Genomic DNA, 27,815 nt, shown 5'->3' with positions numbered 1-27,815 from the left:
TGTCACACAAAGGGTGGAGGGTGTATGGAATGAGCTGCCAGATGAGATAGTTGAGGCAGGGACTATCCCAACATTTAAGAAGCAATTGGACAAATACATGGATGGGACAAGTTTGGAGGGATATGGGCGAAAACATGGGCGGGTGGGACCAGTGTAGCTGGGACATGTTGGCAAGTGTGGGCATGTTGGGCCGAAGGGCCTGTTTCCACGCTGTATGACTCAAGTTTTTGTTGGGTTTTTTTTTAATGCACAGACCCCAGTGCTTGCAATTTAGCAGCTGGACTCGCATGTAATGCGCATTTTAAACTGCAAACAATTAATAAAACCTCACTCACTCACTCTCCCGCTTGCGCCGCATCGCCTGACAGGCAAATGGAGACGCTGCCAGGCGACGCGCGGCGCAGCCAATCACAGCGCCTGTTCCATCCAGCGTCGCCCTGGCTGACCAACGTGTCTGAGAGGCGGCAGCCGATTGGCTGCGGACGCGAAGGCCGCTCTCCCTATTGGTGGAGGGTGCCGGCAGTCACCGCGAGAGGGGGGGGGGCTTGATGCAGAGGCGGGACTCGGTGCCGAGGAGCTGGTTCGATGCGGGCTTCGCCTTCGGGAGGCCGAGCGAGGTCAGGTCCGTACAATTACCTTAACACTATCACAAATATTACATTTGAGTGGCTGCAACGTATTTCTAAATGGTGGTTGCTCAAGATCTGAGGGGAAGAGATGCCGAGTGTTGCCTTGCGGTTGGTGATGGTCAGGGAAGCCGCAGTCACTGCCTGCAGTAACCTTGCGTGGGAAGGAACTGCAGGTGCTGCTTTACACCGAGGATAGACGTAGCCTAAATGCTGGAGTAACTCCGCGGGACAGGCTGCATCTCCGGAGAGAAGGAATGGGGAACGTTTCGGGCCGAGCCCCTTCTTCAGACTGAGAGTCAGAGGGGGAGGGAGACTATAGACAAGGTGTGAAAACAACAGATCAAAGCAGACGGTGAACAAGGAAATGTAGAATGACAACCTTGTTGCCAGAAGCACCCCTCTGTGTAAAGTTATTGGTGTGACCTTTTTTTATTTTCTCATTTATTATATTGTTTACAGTGTACTATGTTTACATATTCTGTTGTGCTGCTGCAAGTAAGAATTTCACTGTTCTATCAGGGACATATGACAATATAACACTCTTCACTCTTGCCACCTTCACTAGATGGGAAGGAGGGATGGCTGCTGAGTAAAGAACAAACTATTGGAGGAATTCAGGAGGGTCAGGCAGCATCTGTGGTGCGAAATAAGATGACGTTTCCAGTCGAGAAGGAAGATCCAGACCTGAAATGTTATCTTCCATCCACAGATGCTGCCTGGCCTACTGATGGGTCTCGACCCGAAACGTCACCCATTCCTTCTCTCCCGAGATGCTGCCTGACCTGCTGAGTTACTCCAGCATTTTGTGAATAAATCGAGTTCTTCCAACAGTTTGTTCTTTGCTCATAATTCCAGATTCTGCAGTCTCTTGTGCCTCGATGAATGACTGCTGTTGGATGTCACATTTCTATGTAACTGGCCCAATGACAATAATGCTTCCTCAATTGCTACTTTTTTTGTTAGAATTTGTGGTTGGGATTTCTTTCTGTATGAAAGATGATCTGATTGGCAATTTAATTTCTTTATGCTTATCAGGAAGTCAAAACAAAAAGAAGGAAGTAATGTTACTTTAAAACATCAATCTTCTGCAAATGCTTTACTTTCCTTTTGAGCCTTTTTTTCACACTAGTTTGCAGCATTTATGAGCAAATTAGAATAGACTTATCTTTTACATGAATGAGGATGACTAACTAATAAGAGAAGTGCTTATTCACAAAATGCTGGAGTAACTCAGCAGGTCAGGCAGCATCTCAGGAGAGAAAGAATAAAAGAAGTGCAGTAATAGCAAGTGTCTGACTTGCTACTGTTATTGCATGGAGCACAAATACTTTAGTGTATGATTAAGGGAGTGTGGGGTCCTCAGGGATGAAAACATTTTGGATGAAAAATTAGCCCATTGTCGAATAGTTTTCGTATAGTATCAACAGTATGCAGACAAAATGTTTATACACAACGTTGAAGGAGCTGCTCCAAATCACAGTTGACTTGTTCACTGAAGGGTATGAGGTGGTGGGACTTGTTTTCAATAACCACAAGACAAAGGCCTTCTGCCAACCTGTCCCAATGTACAATTCCCTGTGATAATAAAGATACCTTTTGTCCCATCTGTGGAACAGTTTATGATTCTCTCCATTACCTGGAGCCCATGAAACTGACCTGCATTCCATTTCAGTTCTAATGCTGAGTCACTGCCTTAGAAGAAATAAGATGAAGATATAGTACAGCAGGAGGGGCTGGATGGCAGCAACTCAAAGAGTGTGGAAGAAAGTTATGAACATTTTCACTTAAGTAAAGCATTGTTTTCTAATTTTGCTCCTCGGGTAAACTGCATCCAGATATTTGAATTTGTCCCTTGGAATATAATGAGAGGGAAGAAGGGAATAAAACAAAGATAGTTCCCCAATTTGATACCATATCTTCTTGTAGGTGAGCAACATGAAAGCTTTGAATTTAATATGAAATTCCTTTTATGCTCTCAATCATTTGTCCAAGATGTAAAATTGATTATTTTTGGAAGTCTTTTTTTTAATGAAGGAAAAATTGTAGAGTAAATTACTTAAGTTTCTTTATTTTTTAAAATATAATTATATCCTGCATTTTATTTCTGAAGCTCGCTGCTGACTGAGGAACTCCTTATGAGATCTCTTTGTCTGTAGTTTATATTATTGCATCAAAAAGAGTTCAATTGCAAGCACAACATTTTGAATAGAAATCAACAAATTTAAATAGAACCCATCGGTTGTAACAATGTCATGTATGTTAGAATTTGAACCAAATTTAAATGCCATGAAAATTTGTTTGCATTTGTTAATATTTATATTAACACAATTAAACATTGCACTGAGGGGAGGTGTTTCACCTGATCTCAGTTAGGTGATTTATAAAATGTTTTGCATTTGTTAAGAGTCCCACTAATTGCTGGCTTGCCTATGAATGGATGGTCTAGGAATCTACCTGGAATTCTATGTGACCAGGCAGGTCGAGGAGTAGAGAGATGGGGTTTTTTTTTTTAGCTGGGCACCATCAATATGCATTGCAGGAGTTTCCTGTACAAACCATCCCCAGGTTAAGAATACTGACTAATGGATACCTGTACATACAAACAGCTTCCTTAATATTATTAAATTTAAATGGTTGATGTAGATGTTAATTCCTATGAAAAGCAGAACTAGTTTCCATTCTTCCTCAACTTTATCAGTTTTGAGTGCTTTTGATAATATTCATTAAAATACTGTGGAGTTATGGTTAGACTTAAGAGTTGAGATGTAGAGATACTGAAACAGGCCCTTCAGCTCACCGAGTCGGCGCTGACCAGTGATCACCCCATACACTAGTACTATCCTACACAGTAGGGACAATTTTACTGAAGTCAATTAACCTACGAACCTGCACATCTTTTGAATGTGGGAGAAAGCACCCAGAGAAAAGTCACGCGGTCACAGGGAGAACGTACAAACTCTGTACAGACAGCACCCAAGGTCAGATTCAAACCAGGTCTCTGGCGCTGAAAGACAGCAACACTACCACTGTGCCAATGTGTTGTGATTACTATATCAGGTATTTTTTGTTTATCTTCTGACATGGACAAAATTGGCTTTTGGATGTCTGCAAAAACAGAATCTGTTTGTTACCTGTCTGTACTAGAATGGTATTTAATCAAATATAATTTTAGCTTCAGCAAACCCTTTAATCCTAGCACGTGTCCCAAGTGGTTTGTTTTGAACTTGAATGAAACATGGGTGTCATGAGAATGCAATGTCTATCTATATTGGTAACTCAATATCAATGTCTTCTCCACATAGTGAGGTGTGCACGGTGGTGCAGCGGTGGATTTGTTGCCTTACAGAGCCAGAGACCCAGGTTCTATCCTGACCACGGGAACTGTTTGTACAGAGTTTGTACATTCTTCCCGTGACTTGCATGGGTATTCACCGGTTTCCTCCCACACTTCAAAGATGGTACAAGTTTGTAGGCTAATTGGCTTGGTAAAATTGTAATTGTCCCTAGTGTGTGTAGGATAGTGTTAGTGTGCAGGGATCTGGTTGGCGTGGACTTGGTGGGCCGAAGGACCTATTTCCACGCTGTAACTCCAAACTAAACTATAATAGTGATCTGCTGGATTAGGTTCTCTTGAGGTTTTTGTTTTCCATCCCATGTGCATTATACCCTGGCTACACATATCTCATTGATGAAATGAAGTAATATTAAATGACTGTAAACAGTCTGTACTCATACTATGACTTCCTCTTCCGTCACTCCACTTGGCTGCTGGATCTTTCCACTGATGTGCACAGTGGTGTTGGTTAACTCTGAATGATGGTGGCAGGATCAATGGACAGAAGGGCTCCCTGGACCGGGTCATGATGTGGAAGTGCCTGCTGTGGCCACTATTTGCATTTAATACTTGCTGACAATGTATCATAATAACCCCAACCTTGAGGGTCTCCAGATATTTAAATGTAGAGAAAAGGACACTTCACTAGTCCCACTCGCGCACAAATCATTCTGCCGAGCTCCACCTCATACAGTTAGCGTTTTGTTTATATCTTTAGCCAGAGGAAGCAGTGATAGATGACCACTGAAATTTTAAGGAATTTTCAGAAGATCTCAAGAGAAATGCATTATGACGATGCATTTAGAGATATCAACTTAGACTGCAACCATGAGTAAAAAAATCACACAGTTTAGCATAGATTAACAAGTGCCATATGCAGACAGTGTCCTTCATCCTAATTGTGTGGTTAATTAAAAACCTACATTTTAAATATTTTTTATGTAGCATGATGACAACTGGAGTTATGCTATTGGACATGTAGGGCTGAGTAAATAAGTTTATTTTCTGCAGGGGTAGGGATGCAGATACCCAATTTTCTCTTGTATTCAAGGCTGAGGTAAATTTCATAAATTTCTGAGGAAGTTGGGGGATGTGGGGATTAGTCAAAGTAGTAATTTCAGTTTTGACTCTTATTAAATTCTATGGCAGGAAAAGGGTGCTGTGTTGCCTCTTCCTTTTAGCATGTGCTTGTATGTTTTTGCTTTCCTGTTTTGCAAACAAATAAGGAAAACTGCTTCCAAATGTTGCCATGTGTATAGATTTCCTCATTAGTGTATTAGTTTTGTGATAAAACCAAGTTTTTAAGTTTTTTGTCTCTTTCATTTCTACCTGATCTGAATATATTATGTACATAAAGAATGCTTAGCAAGAATTTTTTCATGTCCAAAATTCACAGGTCTGAACAGGAGTTACATATTTGTGTGCCCGGCCTGCCCTTTGTTGTCACTTCCTCTAGTTACTCATCCTTTCCATGTGATGACTAACAACTTAAGGCATCTCCCAGAACTGGTTTAATAGTGCACCACTGACTGTCAATGGGTATTTCCTGCAAGATGTATAAAAACTATTGCAATAATGCTTTGAACATAAGCAGCTGGAATTATTACAAGGATATTTGTATTTTGCTCTGCCTCTTCCTCTTTCCTCCATTAAACTATTCACGCTTTATTTTCAATAAAAATGACCATAACGTTCTTTATTTGCGTTTTTCCACACTTTTTCAATATTTATAAAGAAGTGTAAAAGTAATGTGTTGAAGAAATGCAAGTGCTTTTAAAATTCACTTTGATTCAGACTTATAAAGCAGTTATCTCTCAAGTAAATAATACAATACAGTATTTATTAAATCTTGGGCTTAATAGAGAGAAAAAGATCCTCCATTGGAACTTTGAAGACATTACCAAAGATTACATGAGGTAGCTGCTGGTACCCTCAGTTCAGTAATAATTGAATTGAAATGCCGTAAGTATTTTGGGGCATACATACATGTGCTGATCTGCCCATCTGTAAGGTATCGGGGAGAAAGTCAAGTGTTAGCCAACCGACTTTATAACATAAAAGCAGGTTCCTTTTTCATTTGGGAACCACTGGAGCTCAAAACAGTATATTCTCAATTTTTTGTGGTACATTTTGTGAGATCATGTATTTTTAGCATAAATGTTTTTGGGAGTGTCTGAGATTTTCTGTGCAATTCATCATTTGTGTTTTGTACCTGTTTTCCTAAGAATGTATTTACAGTACACAGCTGCTATTATTGCCTACTATTCCACAATGACTGTACTTCAAAAATATTTGATGGTCAAGGTCCATTAATATATTCCAAACTGACAATAAAAAAACCTGTTGATAATTTATTTAATATAAGACTGCAAAGCAAGTATCTGTACTTGGGAATGGAATGTCACAATATTCTTCATATTGCGGTAGTGGTAGGCCAAACCGTATTTTGTGGCTACATTATTTTATATTGTTTCTGGTTAGGATAAACCCTAATTGTCTTTGTTGGAATGCAATCATCAACTGTAGGTCCTTCTACAGTTGTACCGGGCCCTGGTGAGACCGCACCTGGAGTACTGTGTGCAGTTTTGGTCTCCAAATTTGAGGAAGGATATTCTTGCTATGGAGGGCGTGCAGCGTAGGTTCACTAGGTTAATTCCCGGAATGGCGGGACTGTCGTATGTTGAAAGGCTGGAGCGATTGGGCTTGTATACACTGGAATTTAGAAGGATGAGGGGGGATCTTATTGAAACATATAAGATAATTAGGGGATTGGACACATTAGAGGCAGATAACATGTTCCCAATGTTGGGGGAGTCCAGAACAAGGGGCCACAGTTTAAGAATAAGGGGTAGGCCATTTAGAACGGAGATGAGGAAGAACTTTTTCAGTCAGAGAGTGGTGAAGGTGTGGAATTCTCTGCCTCAGAAGGCAGTGGAGGCCAGTTCGTTGGATGCTTTCAAGAGAGAGCTGGATAGAGCTCTTAAGGATAGCGGAGTGAGGGGGTATGGGGAGAAGGCAGGAACGGGGTACTGATTGAGAGTGATCAGCCATGATCGCATTGAATGGCGGTGCTGGCTCGAAGGGCTGAATGGCCTACTCCTGCACCTATTGTCTATTGTCATATTTTGATGAAACCAGTAAACTAGGTTTACTCATTCAGGCTGGATGAATTGATCTTGAACATGTTCCAGTCCACTGACTCAAGGCAGACCCTTAGTCTCCTCAGATCACTCTTTGTTGATGCCTTGCGTTTCAGTCTCTGTCTTTAAGTCAGCAGGAGCAGTACCAACAGCTGCTCAAAATGGCAGCAATTAGTGCGATGGATGGAGTGATACCGTGCAGAATGGTGGTGTAGCAGTGGTCAAGAGTGTTCGCACCCTACGTGTAACAAGCAACATGCTGATGGTGTAGAAAAGAACTGCAGCTGCTGGTTTAAAACGAAGGTAGACACAAAAAGCTGGAGTAACTCAGCGGGTCATGCAGCATCTTGGGAGAGAAGGAGTGGGTGACGTTTTGGGTCGAAACCCTCGTCAGTCTGAAGAAGAGTGTCGACCCCAAATGCCAGAAACAATGTAGAATAGGGCAGACATAAATAGATATGCCAGATAAATGGACCAGAATTGAGCTATGACCTTCAGATCAGCTATGACCTCACAAGATATTGACCAAAAAGCAGATGCCACTGTTTTTCACCTTGCCTGGGGATCCCAACAGTCCTTGCTATACCTTGTTGTATAGGGTCAGGTAAGTTGTCGGTGAGCCATTTCCAGTGGAACAAAGAAGAGAGCAGTCCCTGATCTCCTCTGAAACTACAACCTTCCTCTACTCTTCAGGCTGGAGTGGGGTGGGGGCGCAAATCCCCATAGTTTCAGCCACATCTAGAACTCCCCTCCCCTCTTGACTGCCTTGCTTCTTAGTTTTGGTTGTACTTGCAGCTGCACAGTACTCTGAATCTAAGAAAGATTGGTAGTTCAGAGAGTTCATTTGAAATAGCAATGATTGTTTTAGTAGTTGTTCTTTCAATAGCAATTATTTTAATGTGGGCTATTAAAGTGCTTTTGTGGGCATCATAATCTACCAGCTGATGTGGAGCTTATTATGGATATTTGGTTAGTTTGCAAGAAGCAGAGCGTAAAACAGGAAAGAGGTGGTCACTTTCTTTCTGCCATTGCACAGAATTGTTATTGTCGGTCTGACCATTGCTATTTTCAACAACATTATGACCTCAGAGGGACAACATGCCCATTGTCAGTAAAATATACTCCATTCACCATTTTAAACTGCTGCCAAGCCTTATTATCTCCAGCTTCAACATCTCCGTAATGGTCAGCATCAAAGTGAAGCATGCACTTAATTACTGAAAACACTCAGTTGGTCATTATATATTTGTGTGAAGAGAAACAATTAAGATTTTAAGTCAAACATGAACTCTGTTTCTCTTCCCATAGATGCTGCCTAACCTGATGAGTGTTTTCAGAATTTTCTGTTTTTATTTCAGTTTTCCAGCATCTGCAGTTTTTTGTTTTTCATTTATATGGCTGTCTACATTTATGAATGTTGAATGCAGTCCCTAAAAGAGGGGTAAGATTTAATAGGAACCTGAGGGGCAATTATTTTCTCTTGCAGGGTGGTAGGTATATAGAACAAGCTGCCAGAGGAGGTAGTTGAGGCAAGTACTATAACAGCACTTAAAAGGCACTTTTCCTCCCACACTCCAAAGACGTACAGGTAGGTTGATTGACTGGGTAAAATGTAAAACTTGTAAAAAGTGTGTGTAGGATGGTGTTAATGTGCGGGGATCGCTGGGCGGTGCGGACTCGGTGGGCCGAAGGGCCTGTTTCCGCGCTGTATCTCTAAATCTAAAAAATCTAAAAATAGCTACATGGAAAGCAAAGATATAGAGGGTTATGGGCCTAACGGGCAAATGGGACCAGTTTAGACGGGGTATCTTGGTCAGCATGCACGAGTTAGGCCGAAGGCCTGTTTCCATTCTGTATGACTATGAAATGGGGTAGGCTGTTTGGAAAAGCAATAATAATTGTTTATCTTTCTTTCAGTTAGATTCTAAAGAGGTTTTGAAAGCTGAAGACATCTTTAACATCCAGTGGAAGGTCTCAACAACAACTTCAGGATGGCAGGGTTCCTGGACAATTTTCGCTGGCCGGAATTTGAATGTATTGATTGGGGAGAGAGCAGAAATACTGTTGCATCTATAATTGCCGGAGTGTTGGTAAGCTTTGGAAATAAACTAAATTGTAACTTTTTTGATTTTTTTTTCAGTCCGACAATGGTTAGATGCTATTTATCATCTAGAAAGAGAAAATTTGAATTTTCTTGATTTTATATATGGGTGCCAGGGGTTATGGGGAGAAGGCAGGAGAATGGGGTGTGAGGGAAAGATATATCAGCCATGATTGAATGGCGGGGTAGACATGATGGGCCGAATGGACTAATTCTGCTACTTTAACATGAAATTAAAGCAGGGTAATATCTGATTCATGCGAGCAAGACATCCCAATTATTTTCACCTGTCCTATTATAAAATGTATTCTTCAAATACAGATCATGATATCCTGCTATTTATGAACCAGTGAATTGAATTTATTGTGAAAGAAATTCTTATAACGATGGTGCAATCAAGACAATATAAACCACTTGTATTTATATAGCATTTTAACACAGCAACATGTTCCAAGGCTTTTAACAGGTGTGTTAAACAAAAGTTAACATCAGGCTGGATAAAAATATTAGGACAGGTGTGCCAGTTTTGAGGAGTGTTTTAAAGGGGATGAGGAAGCTAGAAAAAACGCAAGGCAATTTATTGTAACATCCCCAAATTTGAGGCTTTGAATGAGAAGTCAAATCAGTTTTGTTCCTTGTCTTTTTTTAATACATGGACATGCTGGCAATACCAACTTTATTGCCTTTCCTTACTTGCCCCTGAGAAGATGGTCTTGAGCCTCTTTCTAGAAGTGCAGCAATACATCTGGTGAAGGTGTAAATACTGTTGGGTAGTGAGTTTGAGGCTTTAGGAAGATGGTGTACTGGATTTGGTAAATGGTAAAAGAGCATAACGAATAGAAACACAAAAGCCTATATGATAGACACAAAATGCTGGAGTAACTCAGCATCTCTGGATAAAAAGGATGGGTGATGTTTCAGGGCGAGGCCAGTCTTCACAGTGAACTATATGAGCCTGACCTACAAATGAATACGACCATAATGATCCCCCTTTTTTTTCCAGTTTACTCCCTTATCCCTATTTCCCTTGATCCCCTTATGCTCAAAACATCTAACCACTTCAGTCTTGAATGCCTTTTTCTTTTATTTAGATGGACTGGGTGGTTGTGCCCTCTTAATGAATGAATTTTGTTCTTCATGTTGCAAATGAGCCTCTTTCTTTGAGCTGTCATGGGCTGGATATTCCCACAAATCAGTGGGCATGTAACAATTAATTTTCTAGGATGCTTTGAGAACATCCTTAAATATTTTCCTTTGTCCACGGGGAAATTTCTTGCTGTGATGGAGCTCAGAATAGAGCGTTCTTTCGATTCTAACTTTGCACATGGAACTGTTATGGCCTTCCCTTCAGAGTTGACTGAATGTAATTAAGGTCTCAGTGCTGGGCATGTTAGCCTCAAAGAGCATGCTGTTCACATCCTGCCAATAGATTTGGAGGATTTTGCAGCCTTGCATGACTTGCATCGAGCTGTCTGGGGCAGAGAATTGCAAAAATATCAATTATCCAAATGAAGACATTTCTCATTAATCTAAAGGACTGGTTCTGCATCTTTTCAATATAGCCCTTGCTCCCAGAATATCAGTACTGAGGAAACTATCTCACACGGTCAGCCCTGTAAATCCCTACAGTGATCTTGTATGACTGAATTAGAATCCGTCTTCCATATTATAAACAGTTCAGAAATAAATTATTTTAGTTTGTTTAATTTATTTAATTTATCTGCAGGTAATTTGGACTTGGGGTTAAATTGAACAATAGGAAGTTATATATAGCTCTAAAAGGCCAATAGATGGAGCCAAAAGACACTTTAGTAATTTTCTTCCACGCCATGTTTTAAATGATTGTGCACTGTTTTAAGTTTCCTGTTAAGAAGTTGGTTTTCTAGGTTTGGGAGTTACATAATCTATATTCCTCACCCTTAATTTAGTCCTGTTAGTTTTTATTTAAAAAATTTAAAGTTATACTTGGCATGTAATTTTATGTATAAATCAAAAACACAACTCCTTTTATCCAGAGTTTAAATAGATTTAACATTTCCATTCTGTTGAAACATTAAGATTACCCAAAGAAAACCATGACTTTTCCTTTGCTATTACTCTCTTCTGTAAAATTTCAAATGCTGTATCATAGAGTCATTTCAGGCACCATAGTGTTTGGGACATAGCAATGTCATGTAAATGAAAGACTGGAGCGACTAGGTTTGTATACGCTGGAATTTAGAAGGATGAGAGCGGATCTTATTGAAACATATAAGATTATTAAGGGATTGGACACCTTAGAGCCAGTAAACATGTTGGGGGAGACCAGAACCAGGGGCCACAGTTTAAGAATAAGGGGAAGGCCATTTAGAACGGAGATGAGGAAAAACTTTTTCAGTCAGAGAGTTGTAAATCTGTGGAATCCTCTGCCTCAGAAGGCAGTGGATGCCAATTCTCTGGATGTTTTCAAGAGAGAGCTAGATAGAGCTCTTAAAGATAGCGGAGTCAGGGGGTATGGGGAGAAGGCAGGAACGGGGTACTGATTGTGAATGATCAGCCATGATCACATTGAATGGTGGTGCTGACTCGAAGGGCCGCATGGCCTACTCCTGCACCTATTGTCTATTAAAGGAATCTACCTTTTCCCTGCGATGCAAATGTAATGACTGTTTATTTTACCAATGATTTTGAAGTGTAGGAAAATAACTGCAGATGCTGGTTCAAATTGAAGGTAGACACAAAATGCTGGAGTAACTCAGCGGGTCAGGCAGCATCTCAGGAGAGAAGGAATGGGTGACGTTTTGTGTCGAGACCCTTCTTCAGACTGATGTCAGGGGAGGGGGCAGGACAAAGATAGGATGTAGTAGGAGACAGGAAGACAGTGGGAGAACTGGGAAGGGGGAGGGGAAAGAGAGGGACAGATGAATTATTTGCACCTGCACCTATTGTCTATTGTCTATGTTTGTAGGATCACAACATGAGAACTGTGGAATGGGAGTATTGTGATCCCAGGTTCTCAGTTAAGAAGATCAACTGAGGGTTAAATCCACTGGTTCTTCTCCATTTTTGACACAGCTAGTAAAGCTGATATAGCTCCAGCAATCCAGGTTCAATTCTCACTGATGCTGTCTCTGTAAAGTTTGTTTGTTTTCAGTTGCTCTGTTTTCTTCCCAGATCTCAAAGATGTGCAAATTTGTAGGTCAATTGGCCGGTGTAAATTTCCCACAGAATGGAGGCGAGTGGGAGCATCTGGGGAGGGAGTTGATGGGAATGTGTAGTGAACAGATTTCTGGGAAAATTTGTGAGGGAATGATTGATCACTGAGCCAGCATGCATGAGACAGGTCAAAATGGCCTCTTCCAATCTTGTCATCAAATAATTCAAACCGAACAATATATTTGTTACTTAGATTTTAGGTAAGATTTTTAAACTAGATGTAATTTTACCCCAATGTTGTAAATGTTAAAGTAAGATACCATTTAACTGACGAGGTCTAATAGGTAATTTGGGTGCTTGGATCCCTTAAATGCTATATTTCTGTTTGTAGTTTTTTACAGGTTGGTGGATTATCATAGATGCTGCAGTTATTTACCCAACAAACAAAGATATGAACCATGCTTTTCACACTTGTGGAGTCATGTCAACCATAGCTTTTTTCATGTAAGTTTCCAATGAAATACCATGTTTTGCCACTTGGCTTAGCTTTCATTATGGGGTTTATGAATTTATTTTTTACAGGTTAACAACCCAAGTCTGAACACAACTGTGTTGGCGTCAGATGTAGCATTATAGCTGCGCTTCTGCTTCAGAGTAAGAAGCTTATGGATATAAAACAAACTCCAGGGAATGAGCAGAAAATTTAGGTTGCCATTTGGTGTCATGAAGGTGTAATTTTTGAACAAGATTTCAAACTGAGGACCTGTCCACAATCCTGGATATAAAACTTCTAATATCACTATTGGAAATGAGTAGGAATACCATTCCAGTGCCCTGGCCAACCTTTATCCATCCTAAACAACACAACCAAATAGTCAGATAATTTCCTTCCATAATCGAGAGTACTGTTCGATTCACCTCCTCCCATTGAGAACATTAGACATTGTCAGTGGAACAAATATGCTACAATGCTGAGAACTATAACTGCAGTGCCTTCCATAATGTTTGGGACAAAGACCCATCATTTATTTATTTGCCTCTGTACTCCACAATTTGAGATTTGTAATAGAAAAAAATCACATGTGGTTAAAGTGCACATTGTCAGATTTTGATAAAGGCCATTTTAATGCATTTTGGTTTCACCATGTAGAAATTACAGCAGTGTTTATACATAGTCCCCCCTTTTCAGGGCACCATAATGTTTGGGACACAGAAATGTGCTGTTAATGAAAGTAGTCATGTTTAGTATTTTGTTGCATATCCTTTGCATGCAATGACTGCTTGAAGTCTGCGATTCATGGACATCACCAATTGCTGGGTATCTTCTGTGGTGATGCTCTGCCAGGCCTGTATTGCAGCCATCTTGTGCTTATTTTGGGGGCTAGTTCCCTTCAGTTTTCTCTTCAGCATATAAAAGGCATACTCAATTGGGTTCAGATCGGGTGATTGACTTGGCCACTCAAGAAATGACCATTTTTTAGCTTTGAAAAACTCCTTTGTTGCTTTAGCAGTATGCTTGTGATCATCGTCTTGCTGTAGAATGAACCGCCAGCCAACGGGTTTTGAGGCATTTGTTTAAACTTGAGCAGATAGGATGTGTCTATACACTTCAGAATTCATTATGTTACTACCATCAGCAGTTGGTAGTAAGTCAGTCTGGAGAAGGGTCTCGACCAGAAACGTCACCCATTCCTTCTCTCCTGAGATGCTGCCTGACCTGCTGAGTTAGTCCAGCATTTTGTGAATAAATACCTTTGATTTGTACCAGCATCTGCAGTTATTTTCTTATACCATCACCAGTTGTATCATCAATGAAGATAAGTCAGCCAGTACCTTCAACAGCATACATGCCCAGGCCATAACACCCCACTACCGTGTTTCACATATGAGGTGGTATGCTTTGGATCTTGGGCAGTTCCTTCTCTCCTTCATACTTTGCTCTTGCCATCACTCTGATATAAGTTAATCTTAGTCACATCTGTCCACAAGATTTTTTCTAGAACTGTGGTTGCTCTTTTAAGTACTTCTTGGCAAACTGTAACCTGGCCAACCTATTTTTGCGGCTAACCAGTGGTTTGCATCTTGCAGTGCAGCCTCTGTGTTTCTGTTCATTAAGTCTTCTGCGGACAGTTGTCATTGACAAATCCACACCTGACTCCGAAGAGTGTTTCTGATCTGTCGGACAAGTGTTTGGGGAATTTCCTTTATTATAGAGGGAATTCTTCTGTCATCAGCTGTGGAGGTCTTCCTTGGCCTGCCAGTCCCTTTGCGATTAGTAAGCTCACCAGTGCTTTCTTTCTTCTTAATTATGTTCCAAACAGTTGTTTTTGGTAAGACTGAAGCTTGGCTGATGTCTAACAGTTTTATTCTTGTTTCTCAGCCTTTAGCATCCTCATAATGGCTTCTTTGACTTTCATTGGCACAACTTTGGGCCTCATGTTGATAAACAGCAATAAAAAATTACAAAGGTGATGGAAAGACTGGAGGAAAGAGTAGGTGCTGAGAGCTCTCTTATACCTACATTCAGGAGGCAATTAAACATACCTGAGCAATTACAAACGCCTGTGAAGCCATGTGTCCCAAACATTATGGTGCCCTGAAATGGGGGGACTATGTTTAAACACAACTGTAATTTCTACATGGTGAAACCAAAATGTATAAAAATACCTTTTAATAAAATCTGACAATGTGCACTTTAACCACATGTGATTATTTTTTTAATTACAAATCTCAAATTGTGGAGTACAGAGGCAAATAAATAAATGTTGGGTCTTTGTCCCAAACATTATGGAAGGCACTGTATATGCACTCTATATTTTTCCATTTGCTCTATCTATTGTACTTGAGTTTGAACTAATTTGAATCTAAGATAGACACAAGAAGCTGCAGTAACTCAGCGGGATAGGCAACATCTCTGGAGAGAAGGAATGGGTGACGTTTCAGGTCGAGACCCTTCTTCAGACAATGTATGGTATATCTGATCTGTTGGGATAGCATGTAAAACAAAGCTTTTCACTGTGCATTGGTACATGTGACAATAATAACCTACGCCATTAACTATCATATTAGTTCTATGGGGGATAATAATATAAAAATTGGCATGTGTTTTTTTCTGACATCTATCAGTTATTTAATTTGGGGGAAAAAGGATGCTAAAGGCTTTTTGGGATATTCCTGAAGTCGAGATAGGTGCTATAAAATACAGTTTCTTCCCAAATTCCTCCTGGACAAATCTATCAGACGTGTTCAGATCCGAGGTAGTCACAAGTAAAACAGTAAACTGTTTTTGGTAAGACCTGGCGCCATGGGATGAGAAATACGGATGCCTAAAGAAAAATCCTTAGTCATGGGAAGGTATGATGAAAGATTGGAAAACCATAACCTTCAGTTTTTAAAAGGGGTCAAATAGTAGATATATGACAAATGAATTTATCGTCTTTAAAGTTAACTATTCCATCACAATTGCAGGCTGTTTGCAAAGGCTCAAAATATTTAAAAGCAAGTTCCAATCTTTTAACCTAAAAAATATCTTGCTTGGTCTTAATAGATAACCAAATGCTCTCGGTTCATTTGAAAGGTAGATGGATGCAGTAACTTTGTATATAAGAATAAGCTGTGTTTTAGATCAGCTGTGCTACACCTCCAGCTCTCTGATATGATTTTTTGCACATGGTTTTCCAGCATGAATTGCTTCACTCATCTGTTATGTACTGAAATGTATTACTAGCCAAGCCACCATTTATTGTTCATCCTTGGCCGACTAAGGCCATTCATTTAAGAGCTGACCACATTGTTTTGGGAGTGACATTGTAAAAGGATGGTCAGTTTCATTCCCAAAGAACTTTAGTGAACCAGATTTACATGTTTTTTGTATAGTTGTTCTATAAAGCTAGAAGGATGAGAGGAAATCTTATCGAAACGTATAAGATTATTAAGGGGTTGGACACGTTAGAGGCAGGAAACATGTTCCCAATGTTGGGGGAGTCCAGAACAAGGGGCCACAGTTTAAGAATAAGGGGTAGGCCATTTAGAACTGAGATGAGGAAAAAAGTTTTTCAGTCAGAGAGTTGTGAATCTGTGGAATTCTCTGCCTCAGAAGGCAGTGGAGGCCAATTCTCTGAATGCATTCAAGAGAGAGCTAGATAGAGCTCTTAAGGATAGCGGAGTCAGGGGGTATGGGGAGAAGGCAGGAACGGGGTACTGATTGAGAATGATCAGCCATGATCACATTGAATGGCGGTGCTGGCTCGAAGGTCCGAATGGCCTCCTCCTGCACCTATTGTCTATTGATATTAGCTTGTAACTTTCCCATTATCGTTGAGGGATCTGTACTTGAGTTTCTGGGTCATCAGTTCAGACCGAGATAGAAGCAAAAAGCTGGATTAACTCAGCGGGACAGGGAGCATCTCTGGAGAGAAGGAATGGGTGAAGTTTCGGACAAGACCCTTTGAAACGTCACCCATTCTTTCTCGCCAACGATGCTGCCTGCCCGCTGAGTTACTCCAGCTTTTTGTGTCTATCTTTGGTTTAAATCAGCATCTGCAGCTCCTTCTCACACACTCATGAGTTCAGACCCCTGGATTAACCACTTTGCTACCTTAACTCTCGATCTGGTAATGTGGATTGCCAAATTTCTGATAAAATAAACTGTGTTTCTGCATATTACAGCTTATCATTACACTCCACATTTGTAATTTGTTTCTAATTTAGGATAAATGCTGTCTCTAATGGGCAAGTCCGAGGAGATGGATACAGTGAAGGATGTTTGGGAAGAACAGGTATGCTGTTTGAAGCTAGTTACTTTTTTAGTGATTATTGTACTTTTGTGGCGGTCCCTGGGATCAGGCCACTCCTTGGGTCAGCCCCCTCGTCACTTGACGGACTGGCGTAAGGGGTTAAAGGTCAACCCGTTGGGAGGTGTGGTTCATCCCTAGGTGGACTACGCTGTGAGTAGGAGCTCACAGCCTATTAAAGACTGTTAACTAAACCGGCCTGGCGTCCTGCCTTTTCTCTGGCCTCCGCCAGGCCACCACACTTTGAATATTAAAAAATAAAAGTACCTAACAAAAAATAAATTATTGGTACATTGCAAATGGGTATCCTGATTTAAGCCTGAACTTGCTTGGGAATAAAAATATACCTCTAGTTAAGCATAGATTTCTGCTTCGGTAGTTTTTCCAGCTGTACCCTTAACTGGAGATCTTAAAGCGAGTAATATTTTTCCGCTCAGTTCATTGGTGAAAAAGAGTAATGAAATATTAGTATTTTTCAATGGCTAGTGAACAGGAAAAAAATGGAAATAACGTCTTGCTTTGGAGGACGAATGGAAAGAGTGCAGAGATGATAAAAAGAGGAAATTATATAAAAAGGGAGAAATGTTTGCATATTGTTTATCATTTCCCAGATAAAGAGAGAATGGAATATTGCAATTTTTGGATTGTCAAAAGAAATCTAAAGCATCTGGTTCTAAGTTTCATCGGTAAATGTCACAAAATAAGACTGTCGACCAAGAGTGCATATGTACCTTTAGAAAATAAATGTTCAACATGTCAGATCGCTAACTAGATTGCATAGTCTGATATATTCTTGATGCAGCTATGGGCTGACGAGTAGTGTCCATCTCGTGTCATATCTGTGTGCACCACTCTTGAATAGTTAAAGGCCAAAATTGGTCCTGTACAGAATTTGAAGATGCATTGAAAGTAAGTTACATTTGTTCTCACTAAGGAAACCATCGGCTTTTTTTAGCTGTTACCTTTGCTAATCTGTTTTGCAAGTTAAACACTGAAGATCAAAGTGGTAAATATGATGAGGATGAGGGTTTGCATTGAGAGGAGGTGGTGTACATATATGGAACGAGCTTCCAAAGAAACTGGTTGAGGCAAGATCAATAACAACATTTAAGGAACATTTGGACAAGTGCATGGAAAGGAAAGGTTTAGAGGGGTATGGTTCAAACTCAGGCAAATGGGACTAATGTGGATGGGTATCATGGTCAGCATAGGCAAATTGGCTCAAATGGCCTGGGTCCATGTCGTATGACTATAATAGCTTTACCTTCAGAAATATTAATCTCTTTTAAAATCTTTTCTCTTCGTCTTATTGAGGGTGATGATATGTATATCATTGTGATGTTGAATTGCAATACAAATGCAAGTAAATGTTGATGTCAATAGAAAACGTACAGCACCTAGGACTCTAGGCTCATTGTCTTCTTAATGAATGTTCAAATTTTAAAATTAATACTAGAAAACCATCAAGCAATGACTGGGAATATGCATTTTCATTTCCTTTTTTGTGCCACAGTTTAAGAATAAGGGGTAGGCCATTTAGAACGGAGATGAGGAAGAACTTTTTCAGTCAGAGAGTGGTGAAGGTGTGGAATTCTCTGCCTCAGAAGGCAGTGGAGGCCAGTTTGTTGGATGCTTTCAAGAGAGAGCTGGATAGAGCTCTTAAGGATAGCGGAGTGAGGGGGTATGGGGAGAAGGCAGGAATGGGTTACTGATTGAGAGTGATCAGCCATGATCGCATTGAATGGCGGTGCTGGCTCGAAGGGCTGAATGGCCTACTCCTGCACCTATTGTCTATTGTCTATTGTGAAGTACAGATCTATCAGCATCTGGAAAGAAGTGCTTTAATATGATAACTGGTTAACATTTTAGAATGAGACCACACTCTTCAAATTTTAGTTTAGTTTAGTTTAGAGATGTTGACCAATATGACCCGAAAGCAACTTCTCATGAGAGGAAATGTATCTACTGTTTTGTGGGAACTGTGACTCAAGCACAAGAAGTTTATATTTAAAAAGACTATTGAAGTCCATCTCACTGGTGTTCATATTGTCCTGTTGAGACAACAACCATATGTGCATTTTTTTAACCCAGAAATTGCCAAATTCAATTTTTAAATCTCTTTGCAGCTTGTTGAAATATTCATACATTGTACTATAATGTATACTGAACATTATGTAGATCTGTGTTCTAGAAATATAAAGCAATTACCACCAAATCAAGAAGGCAGGTCCCAAGATGTAGTCATTAATTAAGGAGATGGACGTGAAGAACAGTGAGGTCACCATGGAGAATACTAATATGAAAGGACAGTTTGAAATTGAGACGATGGTGTTGTGGCTCTGGAAGAGTATTAACATGAATCTCCCGGAGGACTAGCGAGTAGCCAGTATTATTCCTTTGTTTAAGAAGGGATGTAGAGGGAATCCAGGGATCTATAGGCCATTGAACCCCACATCAGTGGTAGGGAAAGTATTGGAGAGGATTTTTTAAGATAGAATTCACTCGCATTTGGAAGAGGATAGGTTAATTGGGGACAGTCGGCATGGCTTTGTACGCAGCAGGTCTGTCAATAGAGTTTTTTGAGGAGGTAACAAAAGCGATCAATGTGGGGAGGGTGGTGGATGTTATTTACATGGATTTTAGTAAAGTATTTGATAATGTCCCCTATAGTGGGCTGATCCAGTCGATTAAGATGCACAGGATTCACAGTGGATTGGACATATGAATTCAGAAATGGCATATAGGTTTGTGGTGGAAATGCATTGTTCAGTTGGAAGTCTGTGACCAGTGTTGTTTTGCAGGGATCTGTGTGACTTGATAAATGACTTAGCCTTATGTTTGGCACATGATGCCAAGTGTTGGCTGAAGGGCCTATTCTTGTCCTGTTTTACATTATGTTCTAAAAGGGTGCTAGACCAATACAGGAGAGGCTTTGGGTCCACGGCTCGCTCTGGCTGCAGCGCTGGCGCCACGGGGCCGAGACGAGTGGCACCCTCTCCCCTTCCCTGTCCCCCCTCTACGAGGAATGGGACCAACGGGTCTACTTGGTTTAGTTATGTTCTAAAAGTTTCCTCGATAGTTACATGTACACAACTTCCATTCAATGAAAGTCTCCATCTGTATAAAAGCTAGTTCTTGCTATTGATGTTGCAACCAGTAATAAATTGTTTTGACGATTGCTATTTGTTTAAACAATGTGCAGTGACTCAATGAGATGAATACTATCATTTGAAGTGTAAACCCCTGTGTGCTTGCGTCACTGTTACCACAAACAAAGCACCACGCGTTATCCAAGTGGACACTTGCGGAAGCCATTTCTTATCATGAAAGTTGACATGAAATTTATACAGATTAGTTAGCATTTCATATTTAAGGAGGTAGTTGGGGCATTCTTACAGGATTTAAAAGACACTTGGATAGGTACATGGATAGGAAATGTTTAGAGGGATACGGGCCAAGGGTGGGCAAATGGGACTAGCTTAGATGGGGCATTTTTGTCAGTGTAGATGATTTGGGCTGTACAATACGATACAATAGAAATTTATTTATCCCAGGAGGGAAATTTATCTGCCAACAGTCATAAAAATCACAAAATATATGAAACATGAAATTAAAATGATGAGTGGAAAGGATTGGGGATGTGCAAAGATTGGGGGGGGGGGGGGGGGTGGTTGGAGGGGAGTCAGTCTCAGTCTACCCCATGACAGAAGGGGGAGGAGTTCTACAGTTTGATAACCACAGGGAAGAAAGATCTCCTGTGGCGTTCTGTCCTGCATCTTGGTGGAACCAGTCTGTTGCTGAAGGTACTCCTCAGGTTGACCAGTGTGTCATGGAGGGGGTGAGCTGTATTGTCCAGGATGCTCTGCAGTTTGAGGAGCATCCTCCCCTCCAAGCCCATCTCCTATGAATCCAACTCCGCCCCTAGGATGGAGCCAGCCTGCCTGATGTGTTTGTTGATCCTATTGGTGTCCGCAGTCTTCGCCCTGCTGCCCCAGCACACGGCAGCGAAGAAGATGGCACTGGCTACCACTGATTGGTAGAACATCTGCAGCATCTTGCTGCAGACGTTAAAGGAACGGAGCCTTCTCATAAAGTACAGCTGGCTCTCTCCCTTCTTATACAAGTTTATTGTCCAGGTACATTCCAAGATATTTGTACCAGTCCAGTTTGGACCTGTGCCAGTCCAGTTTATTATTCAGGTACATTCCAAGATATTTGCACTCCCTGGTACATCCCTTGCACTTACATCCACGCCATTGATGGAGACAGGGGACAGAGTGTTCCACTCCTCCTAAAGTCCACCATTAACTGGGCGGAGTCTGCTCAGCTCCTGTAGGGCTGGTTTCTGTGCTGTACGACTCTATGATAAAGAAACATCATCTACCCATTCCCTCCACAGATGTTGCGTGACCCGCTGAGTTCTTCCAGCACTTTGTCTTTTACACAAGATTCCAGCTGATGCAATTCCTTGTGTATCCATATCCCTTTTGTTGGACACTCAACCACCACCTTAACCTGTCCTTTGTGTCGGCTGCTACACAGTCACAACTAATTGTTGTCCCTCCCAATCTACTTTGAGATGTCCTCCATCTACCCACTGAATCAATTCATTCTAATATTTTTCTACCCTGATGTGCTTTTCATCATTCAGCCATTCCTGCTTATCACAATGCCTTTCAACAAACTTTGTCCAAACTTAGGGAAACTTGTGTGCAATTTGTTAAAACTGAACAGTTTAAGTGCTGCCTTGGAAAAAGATTTTCAAACCCAAGAAGAGCTCCCTGCATCCATACATTTTTATATGTTCTTTCACAGGTGCAAGGATTTGGCTTTTCATTGGCTTCATGCTGATGTTTGGATCTCTTATAGCTTCCATGTGGATCCTATTTGGGGCGTATGTTGTACCAAGTAAGTTCTTTTTTTTTTTTCTTGACCCATGAATGATTACTATTTTAAGTATTTCTGCCGTTATGAAATGCAACTTTCTGTCAATTTATGAAAGGCTGGACATAGTGTGTGCAGTTTTATTTTGGTTTGCTTTAAATCGCCATGTCAACAGATTTATTGCATGTCAAAAGCATTGAGGAGCATGATATCGATAATTTGGTAGCTTTAATGAGCCCCATTCCCTCGAGTATTAGGATAAGGAGTTTATCCTCTATAATGCCATGGTCTTCAGTGGATGGATGAACTAGAGCAATTGTTCGTTGCTTTTTGGCACAAGGACAAAATGGGAAGGTTGGTTCAACTGTGTCAAATGTGAATAAGAGACTGAAGCTAGCGGATGTTAAAGACCTTAATTCATCATGACAAGTGGGAATTCTCATGGAGACACTCAGTAGAATCTCCCTGAACTCAAAGTACATTGAGATTTTATACCTTTAAGAGCACAGCTAACAGCAGGTGATTCAGTACAGTTTCAATAGCATCGTTCACTTTAATATTTTGCGTCGGGGCCCTTCTTCAGACTCGCACACACAATGTTTCTGGTTGGGACGGTCTTAAGGAAGGTCCCAATCCAAAATATCACTTGTCCGTTCCTTCCACTGATGCTCCCTGACCAGCATTGTTCCTCCAGCACTTTGAGTTTCACCCATAGTTAATGTTGACTCTCATAGTACATAAATATCCCACCTAGTAGATACTTTAAAATACATTTGGGCAGGTACATGAATAGGAAAGGTCTAGAGGGATATGGACCAAATGCAGGCAGGTGGGACTAGCATATATGAGGCATATTGGTCAAGTTGGGTGGATGGGCCTGTTTCCGTGCTGTCTGACTATGATTCTATGTAAACAACAACTAGTAATCAGTTTTGAAATTAAAAAGATAGCTTTGTAAACAAACAATACTGTCTACAGAGTACAGGCAACTGGCTCACAGCAGAAGGTCGCTCATATTATATGGTTGGTAAACTGATATGACTTTGAGATGTTTTTGAATATATTGGCCAAACTCTAGGCACTGAGGGTTTATGAATTGACTGACATCAAACTAGGTATCAGAAAGCTTCATGCAGAAGAAGGGTTCTGATCCAAAACATCATCTGTCCATGTTCTCCAGGTATGCCTGACCAGCTGAGTTACTCCAGCATTTTGTGTCTTTCATCAGAAATCTTCAGTTATTCATATTTTGCAAAATTGGGCTGGAAATCAAGGTAGATTCCAGGCTAGATTTGTTTTGTCACTTAGCACATTAGGCAGAGTCATACAGCATAGTAACAGATCCTTCGGCCAAACTTGCCCATGCCGACCAAAATCTATATCTAAGCAGGGCCCATTTCCCTGCGTCCTATATCCCTCTGAACCTGACAGACACAGTCAAGGAATTATTTTAATCCCACCGTCTGAAATGTATTTACTGATTCATCTTCCTTAATACTGCAATGTGTTGCATTTCCTTTGAACTTTAAACATTGTATTTATTGGGAAACGAGTTCTCATTCGTATTAATCTATATCCACTTATTGCAATTCCTGTGTCTAACAATGCCTAATATCCTCCTTCCCACCTGTCAGCCCCTGGACAGAAATCTATCTGAGGGATGCCATGGTCTGACAGGGGTTTATCATTAAAAAGGAACGCAAAAGGCCTTTCACAAATGATCTTCTAGCCAAATCACTTGGCTGCAATGTCCCTATATGAATGCACATCTGTGTTATCACTTGGCTGCAATGTCCCTATATGAATGCACAACTGTGTTATTTATTGATCCTAACCTGCTATCTGCAGGAATCTAGCAGTGATGGCAAGAGAATGCTATTCCAAGCATTTGATCACATTCTCTCTTGGCTACAAATTATTCTCCCAATGATTTCAGTAAGTTGTTTAAAGAAGGTTGCATTGGAACTTCATGGCACTTTGTTACCTCTTCCCCTGCTGGCCCATTGTGGCATGTTACATTCTTATCTTTGCTCATTTGCTCTCAGTATAACTTTGGGACTATCAACTGTGGTTGTCAGTAGTTACTAGGTTGGCAAGGAGCACCATCCGGGTAATTTAATTTGTGTCCGGTAAGGATCATGGGCAACAGTTCATGTTCCATGCCATGTCAGAAGATGCGTCTAAAGATCTCATGTTGTATTATTTAGACCCATCGTGATGGTTAGGGGTGATTTATAATCTGAATAGCTGTAAGGGGGTCGCTTCAATGGCATCCACTCCTGGTTTGTCCTTTCACAAATTAAACACATCACTAGGAGGGGCCAAAATATGGCACACCGCCCATTTGCATCCTAGGACTCGTGGTGGGGAGGAGGAGAGAGTGAGGGTGGGTGGGGGGAGAAGAACTGAATCCTGGCTGACCTGTTGCATTTTACAATACAAATGCATTACTCTAAAATCTATCCAAAATTCTAGAAGTCAAAAAAACTAAAACCAACCATTGTTAAAATGCAATACATTTTTAGCTTTTTGGGAAAAACATTCTTAAGGTCAGTGTGGGCCTTCTATATTCATGATTTTAGTCTAAAAAAGTTCATTCACATTTAACAAGAGAAAATATTGTCATTACTGCATCAAGCAATTTAAAAATGTTGGCCGCAGTAATAAAAAGCCACACAAAGATGTAGGTTAGATCTCCAGCACCAGCTTGATGATTCCTGTTTTATACAGTGATTAGCTAGTGTCTTAGTTTCACAAAACTGTGTTGCACATACAAAACTTAAGGGAGATGTTACAAACCATATAAGCATTAGTCATAGAGTGATACAGCGTAGAAACAGGCCCTTCGGTCCAACGTGCCCACACCGGCCAACATGCCCAGCTACACTAGTCCCACCTGCCTACATTTGGTCCATATCCCTCCATACCTGTCAAACGTTGGGATAGTCCCAGCCTCAATTACCTCCACTGGCAGCTTGTTCCATACACCCACCACCCTTTGTGTGAAAAAGTTACCCCTCAGATTCCTGTTAAATCTTTTATTCTTCACCTTAAACCTATGTCCTCTGGTCCTTGATTCACCTACTCTGGGTAAGTGACTCTGTGCATCTTCCTGATCTATTCCTCTCATGATTTTATATACCTCTATAAGAATGCCCCTCATCCTCCTGCGCTCCAGGGAATGGATTCCCAACCTACTCAACCTCTCCCTATAGCTCAGACCCTCTAGTGCTGGCAACATCCTCGTAAATCTTCTCTGTACCCTTTCCAGCTTGACAACATCTTTCCTATGACATGGTGCCTAGCTGAACACAATACTCTAAATGCGGTCTCACCAACGTCTTGTACAACTGCAACATGGCCTCCCAACTTCTATACTCAATACTCTGACTGATGAAGGCCAAAAAACTTTATTCACCACAATTTAATGGTGCTTTCTGTAAACTCGTATATAATTTGAGTTTAAATGGAATGTTCTTTTGTTAATTTTCTGTTCATTTTTTACAGAGACTGATGTGTATCCAGGCCTGGCTGTGTTCTTTCAAAATGCACTGATATTTTTTAGGTAAGCAAATTCATTTGGAAAATGCAGCTACTGCATGGCTTTTCAGAACGTTAAGCTGAGTTCCTATTATTGATTAAAGGCCAAAATAACAAATTGCATGAGCAAGAGGTTGAGGGCTGAACTTAGAGATAGATAAAATCATGAGGGTAAATCATGAATAGCCAGCCTTTTTGCAATGGTGGGGGTCTAACACTAGAGGGCATAGGTTTGAAGTGAGTTGGGACAGATTTAATGGGGACCTGAGGGACAGCTTTTTCATACAGAGGGTGATGGGTAAATGGAACAATCTGCCAGAAGAAATAGTTAAACCAGGTGCAATTACACCATATAAAAGATATTTGGATGGATGTATGGATAGGAAAGGTTTAAAGAGATATGGGCCAAATGCAGGCAAATTGGACTGACTGCAACAAGCATCTTGATCAACATGGATGAGCTGGGCTGAAGGTCCTGTTTCCCTGCTACAAAACTAATTCTATGATCATTCCCCTTGTCTTTTATATCATTTTCTCTTTCAAATGAACAAATTAGCATTTTTGTAGGTGGCATTTTCATTCCTTCCGGATAAATCAAAGCACTTAATAGAAAATTAAGTACTTTTGAGAAGTAGGTGGATTTTTCACAAATGGAAATGTGCCATCTGGTTCACCTGGACCAGCAAATCGAGACTTTACCTGACATCTCAAAGGAAGCATGCTTGAAAGTGTAACATTTGAATAATCCTCCCAAAACTGATGATTATTGCAAGGATTGCCAGTTCTGGCAAAGCACTAGCAGCTTGTCCCATAGCTAGTGTTCATGTTTGATCTTCAACATTGTGTTAATAATGATTGGATTATAGATGAGGTTACAGAAACCACTATTAACTTATCACTGTCCAGTTTGTACCATCTTCCTTAAGTTTTATATGTGCTAGACAGTTTTGTGAAACAATGAGACTAGCCCATCAAAAATGTAAATTATCCTGCTAATGCTGGAGATGTACCCCACATCTTTTTGTGACATTATTATTGTGGCCAACATTTTAAATTGGTTGATGCAGTTATATTTTGTCTTGTTAAACATGAAAAAAATCATGATTTTAGAAATCTATTAAACATTGTGTCTTGTTTTGTTTTGCAGCAGCCTGATCTTTAAATTTGGGAGAACAGAGGAACTTTGGGCATAAAAGCTGTTCTGTATCAACACTGAGATGACTCAGGATATTCTGCACTTAAAAGCTACAGATACACATTGCTTTGTACTTTGGCCAAATAGTAATTTAAGTGATTTTAGTGATACGATCCATATTCAAAATAATTCTTAAACTCATCTTTTTATTTTATTAACATGTCTGCTTAGAAATTCATCCCTTGATGTTGGGGAGAAAGCATCATGTATTGTACAGCCAGCATATTAGTTTTCCCTCAAAATTCATTCCATTGAAATCAATAGAATGAATTGTACAATGCAGCACATTTAGTGCTATTTTCGGGGGATGAATTTCTGGGCGTTAATTTTGTAATCTGTTAACTGTGCTCTTAATAATTGTCATGAGTCATATTAACAGAGAATGATGCACTGATTGGGCTGAGAACTGTAATATGACTTCTAATTGAGTTCATTGAAGAAAACCTGGTTTATATGTCTGATGTGTTATTATTGTTACCGTGTATTTTAAAGAAAAATATATCTGCATCCTGAAGCATTGTAAATTTTAAATTTATGCACAATATTTGAAGAAATTAATGCCTGTTGTATCATTTTAAATTTTAACTGTGCTAAAAGCATTATTGACCCAGAGTGTTTGCTCCAACCTTTTTAGATGTCTTAAGAAAGAATGCCACTATTAAGTAACAGCTTGACTAAATTTTTTCCGATGAGAATATTTATGAAATAAACCCTGTTATATTTTCTTGTGGCGAAGTTCTCTGAAGAAATTTATTTTATAAAACTGGAGAAGATTGTCTAGCATTCATTGCCTGGTGTGAAGATGATTTTAGATATTGATTGTTTTGTGTGAAAACAGTGTGTCATATTTCAGACAAATGAATAGCTTAGCTTTAATGCTGGTGGAGAAAAGGTTTTTCATTATCTATCAAATTCTTGATATCATAATTAAGTCAACCTTATTTTCACCTTAATTCTACTTTCCTTGAAATGTAACTAAACTGATGAATCTGCATAGTAGCCCATCAAAGCCTAATATATTTCTTCATTCCTGTGCCTACACAGGAACCTAATATCCAGGTCCT

The 27,815-nt window shown here is 40.3% G+C and overlaps 1 protein-coding gene across 5 annotated transcripts; it reads left to right on the top strand.

Moving 5' to 3' along the window:
- The first annotated feature begins 538 nt into the window (after positions 1-538).
- On the top strand, positions 539-27,481 carry LOC144598583 (transmembrane protein 50B). 5 transcript variants are annotated; one of them, XM_078408766.1, is made up of 7 exons: positions 539-622; positions 9,021-9,193; positions 12,731-12,843; positions 17,050-17,117; positions 21,948-22,040; positions 25,524-25,581; positions 26,704-27,481. In XM_078408766.1, exons 2-7 carry the CDS (start codon positions 9,095-9,097, stop codon positions 26,747-26,749), a joined length of 477 nt encoding a protein of 158 aa, XP_078264892.1. In that variant the 5' UTR covers positions 539-622; positions 9,021-9,094; the 3' UTR covers positions 26,750-27,481. The 5 variants fall into 5 exon arrangements, with proteins under 5 accessions (XP_078264892.1, XP_078264893.1, XP_078264897.1 ...); XM_078408767.1 differs by having other exon boundaries at positions 550-622; positions 9,025-9,193; XM_078408771.1 differs by having other exon boundaries at positions 594-617; positions 9,025-9,193.
- The last annotated feature ends 334 nt before the right edge of the window (positions 27,482-27,815 follow it).

Source organism: Rhinoraja longicauda, chromosome 12 (genome assembly GCF_053455715.1).
Source record: "Rhinoraja longicauda isolate Sanriku21f chromosome 12, sRhiLon1.1, whole genome shotgun sequence".
Lineage (NCBI taxonomy): Eukaryota > Metazoa > Chordata > Chondrichthyes > Rajiformes > Arhynchobatidae > Rhinoraja > Rhinoraja longicauda.
The sequence above is the reverse complement of the archived record's forward strand: the minus strand, read 5'-3'. Positions and strand labels throughout refer to the sequence as shown.

What these genes read in the sequence shown, in the direction of transcription:
- LOC144598583 (XM_078408766.1), top strand. Translation starts at nt 9,095, where the DNA reads ATGGCAGGGTTCCTGGACAATTTTCGCTGGCCGGAATTTGAATGTATT. An exon ending in TCAACCATAGCTTTTTTCAT is followed by an intron (nt 12,844 to 17,049) that starts GTAAGTTTCCAA and finishes TTTCTAATTTAG; the next exon opens with GATAAATGCTGTCTCTAATG. An exon ending in AGGATGTTTGGGAAGAACAG is followed by an intron (nt 17,118 to 21,947) that starts GTATGCTGTTTG and finishes GTTCTTTCACAG; the next exon opens with GTGCAAGGATTTGGCTTTTC.